Genomic DNA, 15833 nt, shown 5'->3' on the forward strand with positions numbered 1-15833 from the left:
TAAGAGAAAGCCATTTAGCCAAAAAAAGAATTAATATACAAATTCAAAAACGTTCAGAAATTAAATTAAAAAAACTAATTTTTTTAGCTGAAAGTAAGGAGCGACATTAAAACTTAAAACGAACATAAATTATTCCGTATATGAAATGGGTTGTCCCCTCCGCAATCCCTCGCTCTTTACGCTAAAGTTTGACTCTTTATCACAATTCTACTTTTTAAAACAATTAAAAGCTTTAGCGTAAAGAGCGAGGGATTGCGGAGGGGACAACCCATTTCATATACGGAATAATTTATGTTCGTTTTAAGTTTTAATGTTGCTCCTTACTTTCAGCTAAAAAAATTAGTTTTTTTATTTAATTACTTTTTAGAAAGAAATACTCAACTCTGAAACTTGGAAGCTCAATAGATAGTATCTTATCGATAGCAATTTGACCCTCTTTTCGGGTAAAATCATAGTTTGGTATCACAAATGGCAGAAAAGACCACTTTCCTGTGGCAAAACCTTTTTAGGTACTTAATAAGGATGCTAAAAATTTTAATCTCAGTTCAAATGAGCCCTCTCTCGATTTTCTAGGACTACTGGTTTGAAACGATCACCCCTGGAAAACAAACAAATAAACACACCTTTCTTCTGAGAAAAATTTAAAATACCACATATTTGTAGAACGGAGCTTGAAACTTCAAAAATGGTTTCACTAATATGCTCAATTTGATAGTATGATTTTCATCAAGATTACTCGCGATTTTACGGGTGTGTTCGCCTTTTTTGAAAGTCAAGCAAATTTTCTAAGGCTCGTAGATTTTGACGAGTCACTTTAGACTAATAAGATTCTATATATTTGAAATCAGCAATAACAGCTAATTCGTTTGATATATTAATTATTATTATTATATTATTAATATTATTATTATATTATTAATTTATATTAAAACTTTCTTTTTTTAGAGCTCTTGCTCTGTTAGCCCAAGCCGGTCATGACTTAGTCATGGTAACGAACTTTTTAATGGAACAATTAGTACACAAATCCGATATTCTGTCCATTCAATCCTCTATCTATGGTTTAAGTTCTATAGTTAACTTTTGTCATTATTGGAAGGACTGGCCAAAACAACTATAAGTGTACGTTAGCTATATCATAACGTTGATGTTAATAATATAACTATATTGTTACATATAACCTTATATATTAATCCTAATTTTATATAATCTTATAAACTATCCAATTCAAATAGGCCTATAACGTATAACGTCAACTATAATATAACGTTAATGTTAATAATATAACTGTAACGTTACATATAATCTTATATATTAATCTTAATCTTATACATTTGTCTTATAAACTGGTCAATACAACTGTAACGTATAACGTTAACTATAATATAATATTAATGTGAATAATATAACGATGACTATAACGTTGCATATAACTTAATATATAAACACCATACTTTGCATAGAGAAAAATGTCAACTTTTCAGGAAATGAAAAACCAAACTTTATGACTATTTTACTGACCATGAACATAAATGATGCACGGAAAAAAAAATACAATTCGTATCATAAGTACGCTATTTGAAAACCAACAGAAAAATTGAGATTCGCGAGGGATGTTTTACGCAATATGCACAAGCATTTCTTTGAACTAAACAGAAATACATGTATTTCCTGTTGACAATGTCCTTACACATAAATTTTTCGTTATATTGTCATTTAATGTAGTTTAATATATTACTATTATTTTAATATTATTTTATTTAATGCAAGTTTAACATTAATTATTTATATAATTATTGCCAAGGGTTTTTAAACCAAAATTGATAAGGTCTTAAAATGTTTTCATAGAATACAAAATCGACAAATTAAGTCATGATTGGTAGATGATGAAGGAAATTATTCTTTGGTTATTTTAGACTCACGTTTAGAATTTTTTTTGTGATTCCAAGTTGATTCGAAGTATTAGCAAACAAAACCAACTACATTATTCTACTGATAAATTAAAAAAAAAAGTTATTAAAAGAAAAGGGAAGAGCCACATTAAAACTTATAGATGAATAAAGGAATCTTCAAGAAACAGAAATTACCACAAAAAGGAGGAGGGTTACCGCCCTTCTAAAATTTCAAAGGTCATAGTGTCATTTGCGCTTTACTGAAAACAGAAGGTATTTCAAGCATATTTTCTTTTATAATTATAATTTTGAAAAATCAAAATTACTGAAATTACGAGAAAATAATATCATTACAAACTAAACCATCAGTCAACTTTCATTAGTTCTTTTCAGACATCTTGATTATTAAGAATTTTTCCTTGTGTTTTGATTGTGTTGGGTGACAGGGGGAGTAGCATCATTTTTATTTGCAAGTGTTGTTAAAGGAGACAAAACGAGCTACCTCCCTGTCTCTTTTGTATACGATTTATGTATATCATTTCTTGTTTAATAAAGTCTAAGTTGATAACCCCTATGATATCAAGCGTTTGCTGTGTCATTATGAAAAAAAACAGCTTGAAATAGAAATTGTTTTCAGTAAAGTACAAATGTTCCTATGGCTTTTATAAGGTTTTTCGAATAGTAACCCTAGTCTTAACCATGGCCGTATTCAGGGAGGGGCTCAGGGTTTGACTCCCCATAATTTTTGTCCGACTCGTAAGAACCTAGCAAAATGCATATAAACAATTTTTGATCCGTGTTTAAAGTTTCTTTTGTACCCTCCCCCCTACGAGTAAAAATCCTGGATACGTCCTTTGTCCTAACTGTAAATCAAACAGTTCGTGGTAACGAACTGTAGTAAGGAGCGACCCGGCTCAATAGTAACCAAAACTCTAAAAAATGGAATTTTGATACCAATAGCTACATCAAAAGAATCGCATTTTAATGCTGGTTTTAAATATATAATTTTCATCAAGTTTAGTCTTAACCATCAAAAGTTACGAGCCTGAGAAAATTTGCGTTATTTTAGAAAATAGGGGGAAACGCCCCCTAAAAGTGATAGAATCTTAACAAAAATCGCACCATCAGACTCAGCGTATCAGAGAACCCTACTGTAGAAGTTTCGAGCTCCTATCTACAAAAATGTGGAATTTTGCATTTTTTGCCAGAAGGCAGATCACGGATGCGTGTTTATTTGTTTTTTTTTTTTTTTTTTTTTTTTTTTTTTTCCCCAGGGGTGATCGTACTTCCAGCGATCGTATCGACCCAGTTGTCCTAGAGTGTTGCAAGAGGGCTCATTCTAACGGAAATGAAAAGTTCTAGTGCCCTTTTTAAGTGACCAAAAAAATTGGAGGGCACCTAGGCCCCCTCCCACACTAATTATTTTCCCAAAGTCAACGGATCAAAATTCTGAGATAGTCATTTTATTCAGCGTAGTCGAAAAACCTTATGACTATGTCTTTGGGGACGACTTACTCCCCCACAGTCCCCGTGGGAGGGGCAACAAGTTACAAACTTTGACCTGTGCTTACATATAGTAATGGTTATTGGGAAGTATACAGGCGTTTTCAGGAGGATTTTTTTGGTTTGGGGGAGGGTTTGAGAAGAGGGGGATATGCTGGAGGAACGTTCCTTCGAGAATTTGTAATGGGAGAAGAAAATTTCCATGAAGGGAGAGCAGGATTTACTAGCATTATTAAAAAAAAAACAATTAAAAAATAAAAGTGAAAAAGCTTTTTCAGCTGGAAGTAAGGAACAGCAATAAAACTTAAAACACAGAAATTATTACCCATATGAGGGGCTCACCTCCTTCTAATACCTCGCTCTTTATGCTAAAGTATTTTCAGTAATTTCAACTACTTATTCTACGGCTTTTGTGATTCAGGGGGTCATTCTTAATGAATTGGGATAAAATTTAAGCTTTAGTGTAAAGAGCGAGGTACTGACGATGGGGCGAATCCCCTCATATAATTAATAAAAACATGAGAATACAAAAGTTCTTTACGTAAGCTAATTTATAAGTTACGTAAATCTTTTACCAATAAAAAGATTCGTAAAAAATCAAAAGTTCTAGTTGCCTTTTTAATTAACCAAAAAATCGGGGGGGCAACTAAGCTTCGTCCCCCGCTCTTTTTTTCTCAAAATCATTCGATCAAAATTATGAGAAAGCCATTGAGCCAAAAAAAAAAAATATGCAAATTTCGTTTTGATTATTCCTCTGCGGAGAGCCAAAATCAAAACATGCATTGATTCAAAAACGTTCAGAAATTAAATAAAAAAAACAAGTTTTTTTAACTGAAAGTAAGGAGCGACATTAAAACTTAAAACGCACAGAAATTACTTCGTATATGAAAGAGGCTGCTTCCTCATCAACGCCCCGCTCTTTACGCTAAAGTTTTTTACTGTTTTAAAAAGAAGAATTTAGAGAAAGAGTCAAACTTTAGCGTAAAGAGCGGGGCGTTGATGAGGAAGCAGTCCCCTTCATATACGAAGTATTTTCTGTGCGTTTTAAGTTTTAATGTCGCTCCTTACTTTCAGCTAAAAAAACTTGTTTTTTTTTATTTAATTTTCTCTTTACAAGAACGCTGATACGAATGAGTGTGGTAATTATAGAGACATCAGCTTAATTTTCCTAGGAAACTGCTTTAATTTTCCTACTACTTTACTAAAACATCTCAACAAAGAAATGTAAGATACTTTTAGCCAGAAGAACTTCCAGCTCATTTGATTAGATAATAAGGTACGGTTAATCGCGTTAGAGTTGCTGGTCCCTCAAAATGCGATCAATTCACAACTGAAACCATTTCAACAATTAATTAGGCAAACAACTTTGCGAAGGTGGACAAAAGTTGACTAAGGAATACATGACAGAATATTTGAGGTTCAGTTTAAGGTACAGGTTTGAGATGAGGTTCAATGTTCAATTTAAGTTGGAGGTCAGGAACGGTCCTGCCTGCAAATATTTTATGATGCCAGTTCGACCTAAAACTTTCAATCAATTCGACTAAAAATTTTGAGTTGAATTTTACATATGCATATGGAAACTTAAGCTCAGATTAAGTTCAAACTGAAGGTTGTGTTGTTAAAAGTCCAAGTCTAAACTGAAGTCCGAAGTAAAAAAAAAAATTGGGGAATGGGCTGTTCGGAATTAAAATGTTAACAACATTTAATTTATTGGATGGATTTAACCCCATTTTACGGAAACGGTAAGTAGTTTATTGCCAGTGTAGTTTATATCTGTATTATTGGTATTATTTCTTACTTATATTGCTAATTATATTCCACTACTTTGCCAACCATTAATATGTTCATCCATTTGTTTTTGGGTGAACACGAACAATTTGTTTTTTTAGGCAAATTTTTATTTTCAATAAATAATATATAAAAACAAGAGGTAAGATCTGATATGGCACTGAGGTCGGAAAAGCCAAGAGCCAAGAGCTCATATGGTATGAGCTCTGGCAAAATTCTAAGAACCAATAGATTGATTTTAAAGGAAAATCAGAGATTAATGCCGGTCGGGATTTAAAATAAGAGCTCGAGTCACGATTTCCTTCTAAATATCAAAATTCATTTAGATCCGATTACCCACTCTTAAGTTAAAAATACCTCAATTTTTTAATTTTTCCTCTCCCTTCAGCCCCCTAGATGGTCGAATCGAGGAAAACGACTTTATCAAGTTAATGTGTGCAGCTCCCTGACATGCCTATCAATGTTCATCGTCCTAGCACGTCCAGAAGCACCAAACTCGCCAAAGCACTGAACTCCATCCCCTAACTCCCCCAAAGAGAGCGGATTCTTTCCGATTACGTCAATCACGTATTTAGGATATTCGCTTATTCTACCCACCAAGTTTCATCCTGCTCTCCCTACTCTAAGCGTTTTCCAAGATTTCCGGTTTCCACCTCCAACTCCCCCCCATGTAAACAGATCTGGTCGGGATTGGATATAAAAGCTCTGAGACATGAATTCCTTCTAAATACCAAATTTCATTAAGATCCGGTCACCCGTTCTTAAGTTAAAAATACCTCAATTTTCCTCATTTTTCCAAATTAACAACCCCCAGCTCCCTCAAAGAGAGCGGATTCAGTCCAGCTATGTCAATCACATATATAGGACTTGTGCTTATTCTTCCCACCAAGTTTCATCCCGATCTCTCCACTCTAAGCGTTTTCCAAGATTTCCGGTTTCCAAGATTTTGTTTTTCGCCCCTCCAACCCCCTATGTCCGCAGATCCGATTCAAATTGAAACCAAGCATTTGAGACATAGGATCTTTCTATATATCAAGTGTCATTAAGATCCGATCACCCATTCGTAAGATAAAGATACCTCAATTTTCACGTTTTCCAAGATTTCCAGTTTCCACCTCCCCCCCCCTAATGTCACCGGACCGGGATTTAAAATAAGAGCTCTAAAGCAAGATCCTTCTAAATATCAAATTTCATTAAGATCTGATCACCCGTTCGTAAGTTACAAATACCTCATTTTTTCTAACTCTTCCGAATTACCCCCCCCCACTCCACCAAAGAGAGCGGATCCGTTTCGGTTATGTCAGTCATGTATCTTTGACTTGGGCTCATTCTTCCCACCAAGTTTCATCCTGATCTCTCTGCTTTAAGCGTTTTCCAAGATTTCCAGTTCCCCCTCCCTCCAATGACAGTGGATCCAGTCGGGATTTAAACTAGGATATCTGAGGTACGAGGTCCTTCTAAATATGAAATTTCATTAAGATCCGATCACTTCTTCGTTAGTTAAAAATACCTCATTTTTTCTAATTTTTCAGAATTAACCCCCCCCCCCCAAACTCCCCCAAAGAGAGCGGATCCGTTCCAATTATGTCAATCATGTACCTAGGACTTGTGATTTTTTCCCACCAAGTTTCATCCCGATCCCTCCACTCTAAGCGTTTTCCAAGATTTCGGGTTCCCCCTCTAACTCCCCCCAATGTCACCGGATCCGTTCGTGATTTAAAATGATAGCTCTAAGACACGATATGCTTCTAAACATCAAATTTCATTAAGATCCGATCACCCGTTCGTAAGTTAAATGCCTCATTTTTTGTACTTTTTCCTATTTAACCGTCCCCCCACTCCCCCCCCCCGCAGAGGGTCGAATCGGGAAAACGACAATTTCTAATTTAATCTGGTCTGGTTCCTGATACGCCTGCCAAATTTCATCGTCCTAGATTACCTGGAAGTGCCTAAAGTAGCAAAAACGGGACAGACAGACAAACAGACAGACCGACGAACAGAATTTGCGATCGCTATCATGTCACTTGGTAGATACCAAGTGCCATAAAAATAAAGGATAAAGTAAGAAGAAAAATAAATCAAATATTTATAAAATGACTCCATCCAAATCATTTAATCCACCCAAGATCACTTCAAACAAATACCCGAACCAGCTTTATTACTATATATAATTTGTAATATTTTACAATGTATATAATAATACATATATATATATATATATATATATATATATATATATATATATATATATATATATATATATATATATATATAATATGTATATATATATATATATATATATATATATATATATATATATATATATATATATATATATATATATATATATATATATATATATATATATAACCAATGTAATTTACCTATTAGAATGTAATGAATGCTGCCTACAATATGTGGGGGAAACAACTAATAATATATATAAAAGATTTTCTGGACACAAGACAACAGTTAATAATGAAAAAACTAATAACTATCTAGTTCAACATTGTAATAATGGTAAATGTTCCATATCAGATATAACTGTCACAATTTTAGAAAATTTAGAGTTAGAAAATTTAAATAAAGAAGAGAAGAATAATAGACTACGTAAACAGGAGGATTTCTGGATCCATACTCTTGGTACAGCTTATCCTTTTGGGCTAAATGATCGTGTAGCAAAATATGGTGACATGTCTCAGGTTGTTATTAAATGTATTGATGGTTTTATGGACCATCCTTCTTTTACTTGTCCTACTAAACGTAAAAACGATCGAGAGGACATAGGAAAAATAATAGAAAAAAATGGATTAGATTTACATATGCTTTCTATAGATCTACGCCAGCTACTTGAATCTAGGGGTATGATTTCTGTAATAAAATGTCTAAATAATTTATCCAAGAGGAATTTAATCAAACTTTTCTGGATTGTTAAGAATAATACAGCTCTTGAATATAATTTTAAAGTAATATGTGATACAATTTGCATTCTAACTAAAACGAAATTTATTTCAAAAAAGAGAAAGTTTGATAAGATTGGTAATAAGGATAACAGATTATATTTACCTATTAATTTTACTTGTAAGCAGATTGAAGATATTAATTTACCAGAAATTTTAAATCAGCGGAATGAGAAACAGGCCCTTCCTAGTAATTTGAATTATATTGATAGTCCAGTTTTAACTTATAAATTTTCAAAAACTATTGGGCAAATCATTTTTAATTATAATTTAATAATTAAAAGATTAGATAGTGATATAAATTGGAAACCGGTTTGTAATTGTAAGCAACTTGGCCCATTTGTAAATCCTACTTACAAACATGTTATAACAGGGGACTTGTCAATAATAAAGCAAGATTATCTTCAAATTATAATGAATAAAGGGGCTAATTTCCGTCTTTCTCATCATCTGAAACCATCGAGTGTTCTTGATGGCTTGGAAAATGATTTTGATTTATTTATTGATAAGTGGTGTAAGAAAGAGAATAAAAGTAAAGAGAGTTTTCAAAGTTGGAAGAATTTAATTATTAGTAGAATAAGAAATAAAATATATTCTAATTTAAAAAATAGTAACACCAAATCATTATTTTATAATGCGAAGATTAAACAAGCAATTGCTAATCTACAGAATGAATTTGTCATTGTGCCAGTGGATAAAGCTAATAATAATTTTGCCATAATTTGTCAGAAGCTGTATTGTGATATCTTAAAAAGGGAGTTATGCACAACTAATGTTTACGAAAAGGTAAATTTAGAGGATGAGAATTTAATTGACAAGACTGAAGAAATACTTTTTAAAAATTTTAATATTAAAATAAATGACAATGATAAAAAGTTCCCTTTCCTATATTGGACTGTAAAATTTCATAAGAATCCCCCTAAACCACGGTTTATTGCTGGAGCAGCTAAATGTCCAACCCGCATTGCTGCTACTGACCTCTCTTTAATTTTAAAGGAAATTGTAAATAAACTTAAAACCTATTGTTCTGGTATTAAAAAGTTTTCGAATTTTAATCCATATTGGAGTGTTAATAATTCACTGCAGGTGATAGTCTTTAACAATGGTTTCAGCTAAAAGAATTGAGTCTTTCGATTTTGCGACAATGTATACTAATTTATCACTTAATGTAGTGTTAGATAATTTAAAAACTGTTATCAAGAAATCTTTCCTCTTATCTAGTAAAAGATTCTTAAAAATAGACACTTATAATAAAAAAGCTATATAGACAAATTGCTTTAATACCACAGTTAACTTGAGATGTTACAGCTTGGATATGATTTTTGAGTTATTAGAATTTGTTTTATACAATACTTATATAAGATTTGGTGGTGATTTGTACAAGCAAATCGTGGGAATTCCCATGGGGGGAATGCCAGCCCATTTATAGCTGACTGTTTTTAAGTCAACTAGAATATAAATATATGATGGATAAGAATAATCCAAATAATTTAAAACATGTTTTGTCAAATAATAAAAGATATTTAGATGATATTTTGGTCTTAAATTGTAAGGATTTCATTGATATTTCTAAAAATATATATCCATCAGAGCTTACTCTTGAACCTAGTCATAGCGCTGGTCATGAAGATCATTTCTTAGATTTAAATGTTAATATTTGTGATAATAATAAATTAAGTTTTAAAATGTATAATAAAACGGATGATTTTGATTTTGAAGTGATTAGTTTCCCATTCCCTGAAAGTAATATACACTCAAATATCTCATATTCTGCATTTTTCTCACAGTTACTTCGTTATGCAAGGATTTGTAGTAGTTATATTGATTTTAAAAATAGATGTAAAATCTTAAGCCAAAAATTGATATCAAGAGATTTTTCTGCAAATAAATTAACTTGGCAATTTAAAAAATTTAGTTTTCATTATAACGAACTTTTAAATAAATATCAAAAGAACTATCTGGAAATACTTAAAGAAATTTTCAACTAATTTTGGAGGTTCGACAAATGATGATGCAGCGCCATTTATTTTGAATTGTGTTTCTAATAGAGCGGATTTTTTAAAAAAAAATATCCACATGGTAAAGATGAATTCAATAATTGTTTAGTTCATTAATTTTTTTTTTTTGCAATGTGTTAATACTTGTGATTTGGTAAATTTTATCATATTTAGTTTACCTATTGTTGCTAAAAAGAGGGATATATTAACAGGATAAGCTTGTTTTGGTGTTACTTGGTTGTTTTACATTTGCTGTTTTTTTTTCATAGGCATGTATTTTGGGGGTGATACCTGACGCGGGGATGCCATGGATATTCTGTGGTAGCCACAACACTTGGCTGGGTAGAGAATTTAAAGTGGCGAAACCCTATAGGCCAGTGTATTCTCCTGATGAGCCCTTGTGTTGGGTTGTTGCCTCTGAATTATTTGTCTTTATTATTTTTTCTATTGTTTGGTAAATGACGACTTATACTTGTTGACGACATGACTGCCTGTCCATGGATTATTCTTTATGGTTGATTGTGTTTGGCTATGCTGTTTGACCTACGTGATTGTATGGATGAGTAGGGTTAAGGCCTCATTCAAGTGCTGGTCTATATTAATCACTAATTTAGGAAAACAGTCTTCCTTTTCTCCTTCTGTTTCTTTTTTTTATGTGTTTGTGCTGTTGCATTGGTGATTTCTCTTTTCATGATATATATATATATATATATATATATATATATATATATATATATATATATATATATATATATATATATATATATATATATATATATATATATATATATATATGTATATATATATATATATATATATATATATATATATATATATATATATATATATATATATATATATATATATATATATATATATATATATCAATAATCGAAAATTTTATAAAATTACTCCATCCATATCTTTTAATCCACCCAAGGTCACTTCAAACAAATACCAGAACAGACGTTATTACTATGTACAATATTGTAACATTTTACAATATATATAATATGCATATATTATTTTATATGTATTATTTCATATGTATATATATCCTGAAAGTAATATACACTCTAATATCACATATTCGGCGTTTTTCTCACAGTTACTTCGTTATGCAAGGATTTGTAGTAATTATATTGATTTTAAAAATAGATGTAAAATCTTAAGCCAAAAATTGATATTGAGAGGTTTTTCTGCAAATAAATTGACTTGGCAATTTAAAAAATTTAGTTTTCATTATAACGAACTTTTAAATAAATACCAAAAGAATTATCTGGAAATACTTAAGGAAATTTTCGGCTAATTTTGGAGGTTCGCGAAAAGATGATGCAGCGCCATTTATTTTGAATTGTGTTTCTAATAGAGCGGATTTTTTTTTTTAAATAGCCACACGGTAAAGATGAATTCTATAATTGTTTAGTTCATTCAGGTTTTTTGCAAAGTGTTAATATTTGTGATTTGGTAAAATTTATCACATTTAGTTTACCTATTGTTGCTAAAAAGAGGAATATCTTAACAGGATAAGTTTGTTTTGGTGTTACTAGGTTGTTCTACATTTGCTGTTTTTTTTCATAGGCATGTATTTTGGGGTGATACCTGACACGGGGATGCCATGGATATTCTGTGGTAGGCACAACACTTGACTGGGTAGAGAATTTAAAGTGCCCAAACCCTAAAGGCAAGTGTATTCTCCTGATGAGCCCTTGTGTTGGGTTGTTGCCTCTGAAGTATTTGTCTTTATTGTTTCTATTGTTTGGTAAATGGCGACTTATACTTATTGACGACATGACTGCCTGTCCATGGATTATTCTCTATGGTTGATTGTGTATGGCTATGCTGTTTGACCTATATGGTTGTATGGATGAGTGGGGTTAAGGCCTCATTCAAGTGCTGGTCTATGTTAATCACTAATTTAGGAAAACAGTTTTCCCTTTCTCCTTCTATCTCCTTTCTTTTTTTTTCTTTTTTTTCTTTTTTTTAATGTGTTTATGCTGTTGCATTGATGATTTCCCTTTTCATTATATATATATATATATATATATATATATATATATATATATATATATATATATATATATATATATATATATATATATATATATATATATATATATATATATATATATATATATATATATATATATATATATATATATATATATATATATATATATATATATAATATTTGGTCAACCAGGTTCTATCACTATCTTAGCTCTATGACTATCTACCTTGGTTCTACTACCCTAGGAATGACTCATGGACGGATAATAGATAGAAACATCATATATTGCATCCTCAAACTGCTTCTTTCTAAAAATAAGAACAAAAATGGACTTATTTATTTAGAGAAATGACAATTTTCTCAAGATTTGACCAAAAAAAGAAAGAGAGCAGAAAACGAAAGAGAAAAAAGAATCGGGAAACACTAAAAACTCCAATTTCTATGCTTCTACTATTTTAACGACAATTTAATAATTTTGCCTGTAATAGCGTAGATGTTATAATTTCGCCTGCAATAGAAGAATTTGCAACGATAAAAATTACCTGCAATTTCCAGACTTTAACAAAGCCATCACTGGAAGCAGTACAGAGGAAAGTCTCGCCTTCAGCTGCTGCATATGCTAAAGCTTTCACCCTCTTTTCGTGGGCTTCAAAGGATACAAGTAGAGAACCAGTTCTCAAGTTGTGCAGTTCCACGTTGGGTGACTCAGAGCCAATTGCCAGAATGTCCTCCTAAACCATAAAATAGGATTTGACAGGTATGTATAGAGCCTATAGTGCCATATAGGGCCTATATCAGAGTAACCATACTGATCTACATTTACAAGACACAATCGTCAGTTGCAACCTAGTAATATATTCACTGTAACAATTCAAAAGTCGCTATGCAACCTTTTTTTCTTTATCTTTTTCCAAGCCCAGATTTTTAGCCTACTTTTTTAAACCTGGCCCACCATTGAGCAGCCCATATTACTATTAACTACTACTAAACAACTCAACGCAGCACCAAGCCGCCTGAGGCCAAAAAAGCTTCGCACGCTCTTCCTTCGTCCTAATCTATACAAAGCCTCCCTCTTTATACCCTCCAGGAAGTTCCAACTTCCCTTAAACCTTTCTTTACGACATCCTTCCACCCCATCGCAGACTTCCTGCTTTCCGCTTAGCCATAGACGGCTGGCCGAAAAGGGCAATTGTTGGCAATCTGTCACCCTTTATCCGCAGAAGTGCATGCAGCCTTATTTTCTTACTTTATGCGCTATTGCAGTTTTTTCTCCACGTTTTTTTCAAACCAGGATTTATAGCCCACTTTCTTAAACTCGGCACACATTTAAGCAGTCTATATTAGTTTAACTAGATCGGTTTATATTTAGAAGTTGTCAAATCAAAATAACTTTCAGCTGTCACAAAAATGCATTGGTTGTAATCTGTTGAAATAATTTGATCCACTCTTAATCAAAACTAAAAATAACTATAAGCCACCATCTTTTAAAATTAACCAAAGCAAGTAAGTTCATTTGTACTAAAGCTTTAAGGTCCAAACCAGCAGTGCTAATCTCTATTTAGTGGCCATTCAGCCAGGAAATTCGACGGATGGTAGGAGGCCAGCCATCTTATGCTAGTAGTATCTCCTTAATGTCTTCTTTAAACGGAGCCCAATCCCTTCGAATCCAAGTCCCGCCACTTTTTTTTAAACTTCTTCAAAACGCTGGTATCAAGTCGCAGGGGCCCACCAAATCAGAATTTCTTCGATTTGAGTTTTTGGTTTTGCGAGTTTGAGTTTTACATGATAGTGTGTTTTCTTAAAAAACCTACGAGGACCAGGAAAAACCATCAGGGTTCCCCTCAAGAAAGAACATGGTCCCTAATTGTTCATCACTCAACATTTTCATGCTTTACACACACAGAGCCGTTTCATGTCAGCAAACAAGGGATTTTTTCCGCAATTTTCTATTACCAGAACCATTATAGAGACTAGGCACCTATTAATTTTCGTGGAACAATGTTATGTTGGTAAACAAAAGGTACCCTTGCATTTCCGGAAAACAGAAGCGTCATGTCATCCACTATTCTTTTAATGGGAACCGAGGAATTTTCTATTTTTAGGGGGGAATAAAAACAGGTAGTGAACGAACTTCCCCATCAGTCTTACATAAGATTTTGAACATACAACAAGGATTTTACGAAATGAATGCTAACAGAAATTTGAAAAGAGAGTGGGCCTCTGCTTGTATGCTGGTGAGTTTCTTTCTATATACCCCCTTGCCCCACCAAAAAAAAAGGTGCGCATACCCAAATATAACCTACTTTAATTCTCTAAATTGTAATAGCAACTACCCCCCCCCACACACACACACATAAAAACGTTTTATAACCGATTAATTTATCTCATTTTTATCACGAAATTCACGTCTCATATTAAAGCGCTTTCAAGCATATTCTAGCAGCTGGGTGAAAAAAATATAAACAAAATTTTGAGTTGCGTTAACATTTAACGATAACTTCCATCACGTAAAGGTTAAGCTTAAAGCGAACAGCAGGTCTTGCGACAATGGCGTGAAAGCGTACATTCTTATCAGCAGGTAAATTTGAACTTTCTGGTTTTACAAGCAGATCACAATTTAGAAATATTCTTCTGATCAAATTGGCTAGTTATGGTTAAATACAGTCTATGAATTTTCAGGAGGGCGACCTAAATTCTAACTACTTCCATTTTAAGAAGTCATTATAAGCTATTATTGCTACTTAATCATGAAAAAAGGGACACTTATTTCCTTTTACTATTGCTTATTACAGAGGGAAAAACAAAATTTAATCGCGAAATAAAAATAATTACAATCAACGATATTCATTAATTCAAAGTTTCTGTCAAAATATTCCATTTTTCCCGTATTCATTACATAACTCACCTTCACTTGGCTGGATTATTCGATTCTATTTTTGGTTAATTGAATTCTTTACTGTTCTTTCGAAGATTCTTTTATCGTTACGAGGCGTGAAACCCATGCTTTCTAACATTGATATAGAAGGGGTAGGTGCAATAGGGACGAGTTAAATTTAAGTGGGGATATGTTGAAATTAGGCTCCAGGTATTTGGAAAAACCAAAAACATTTCTTTTTATTACCAAAATTTTAATGACATGCTTGAGAACATAGGCAGCTATACGTGAGCTACTAGAAACTCAAGAACAAAACACGTGTGAAGAATGTTTTTTTTTTATTTACTGTATTACACAAAGCATAAAAACGCAAAGGAAAATATTTAAGGTCTGTAATATTAGCTAATTCAAATTTTTCCTTTAAATACCCTATTTTTGGCTTACCCAACCCCCAGACCCCTTTAAAAACTATTGAATTTTAAATTCCACTCGCTATCCCCAGGGCTATGCATCATTCCTAATGTTTGCCCCCATAGTTCCCTATCATTACTGCATTTTCCCAACATGTGAGCCCCGTAAAGGTAGGTAGGCGGGCAATGGGGTTATTTCTAAAGTTTAAGAACAAAATAAGATATATTTTAACCATTTGCGTCCTTTTTATGCAAATTAATTTCCATAAATGATCAAATAAGATGTATTTTTTCACTTCATGGAAAATTAAGATTTTATTTCTTTTCAAGGAAAATTCAGAGCAAGAAACTTCTCCCCAAAAGAAGGCGAGGACGGGGGTTGATCCACCGACGCGATTCG

At 32.5% G+C, this 15833-nt stretch overlaps 1 protein-coding gene across 1 annotated transcript in view; it reads right to left on the minus strand.

Annotated features, from left to right (window-relative positions):
* The window catches only part of LOC136034139 (p21-activated protein kinase-interacting protein 1-like), a 43544-nt gene that overhangs the window by 2877 nt on the left and 24834 nt on the right, over positions 1 to 15833 (minus strand). The window contains exon 5 of the mRNA XM_065715315.1: positions 12691 to 12879. Within this exon, the coding sequence (XP_065571387.1) occupies positions 12691 to 12879 (189 nt within the window). The remainder of the gene's footprint in view (positions 1 to 12690; positions 12880 to 15833) is intronic.

Source organism: Artemia franciscana, chromosome 12, assembly GCF_032884065.1.
Source record: "Artemia franciscana chromosome 12, ASM3288406v1, whole genome shotgun sequence".
Lineage (NCBI taxonomy): Eukaryota > Metazoa > Arthropoda > Branchiopoda > Anostraca > Artemiidae > Artemia > Artemia franciscana.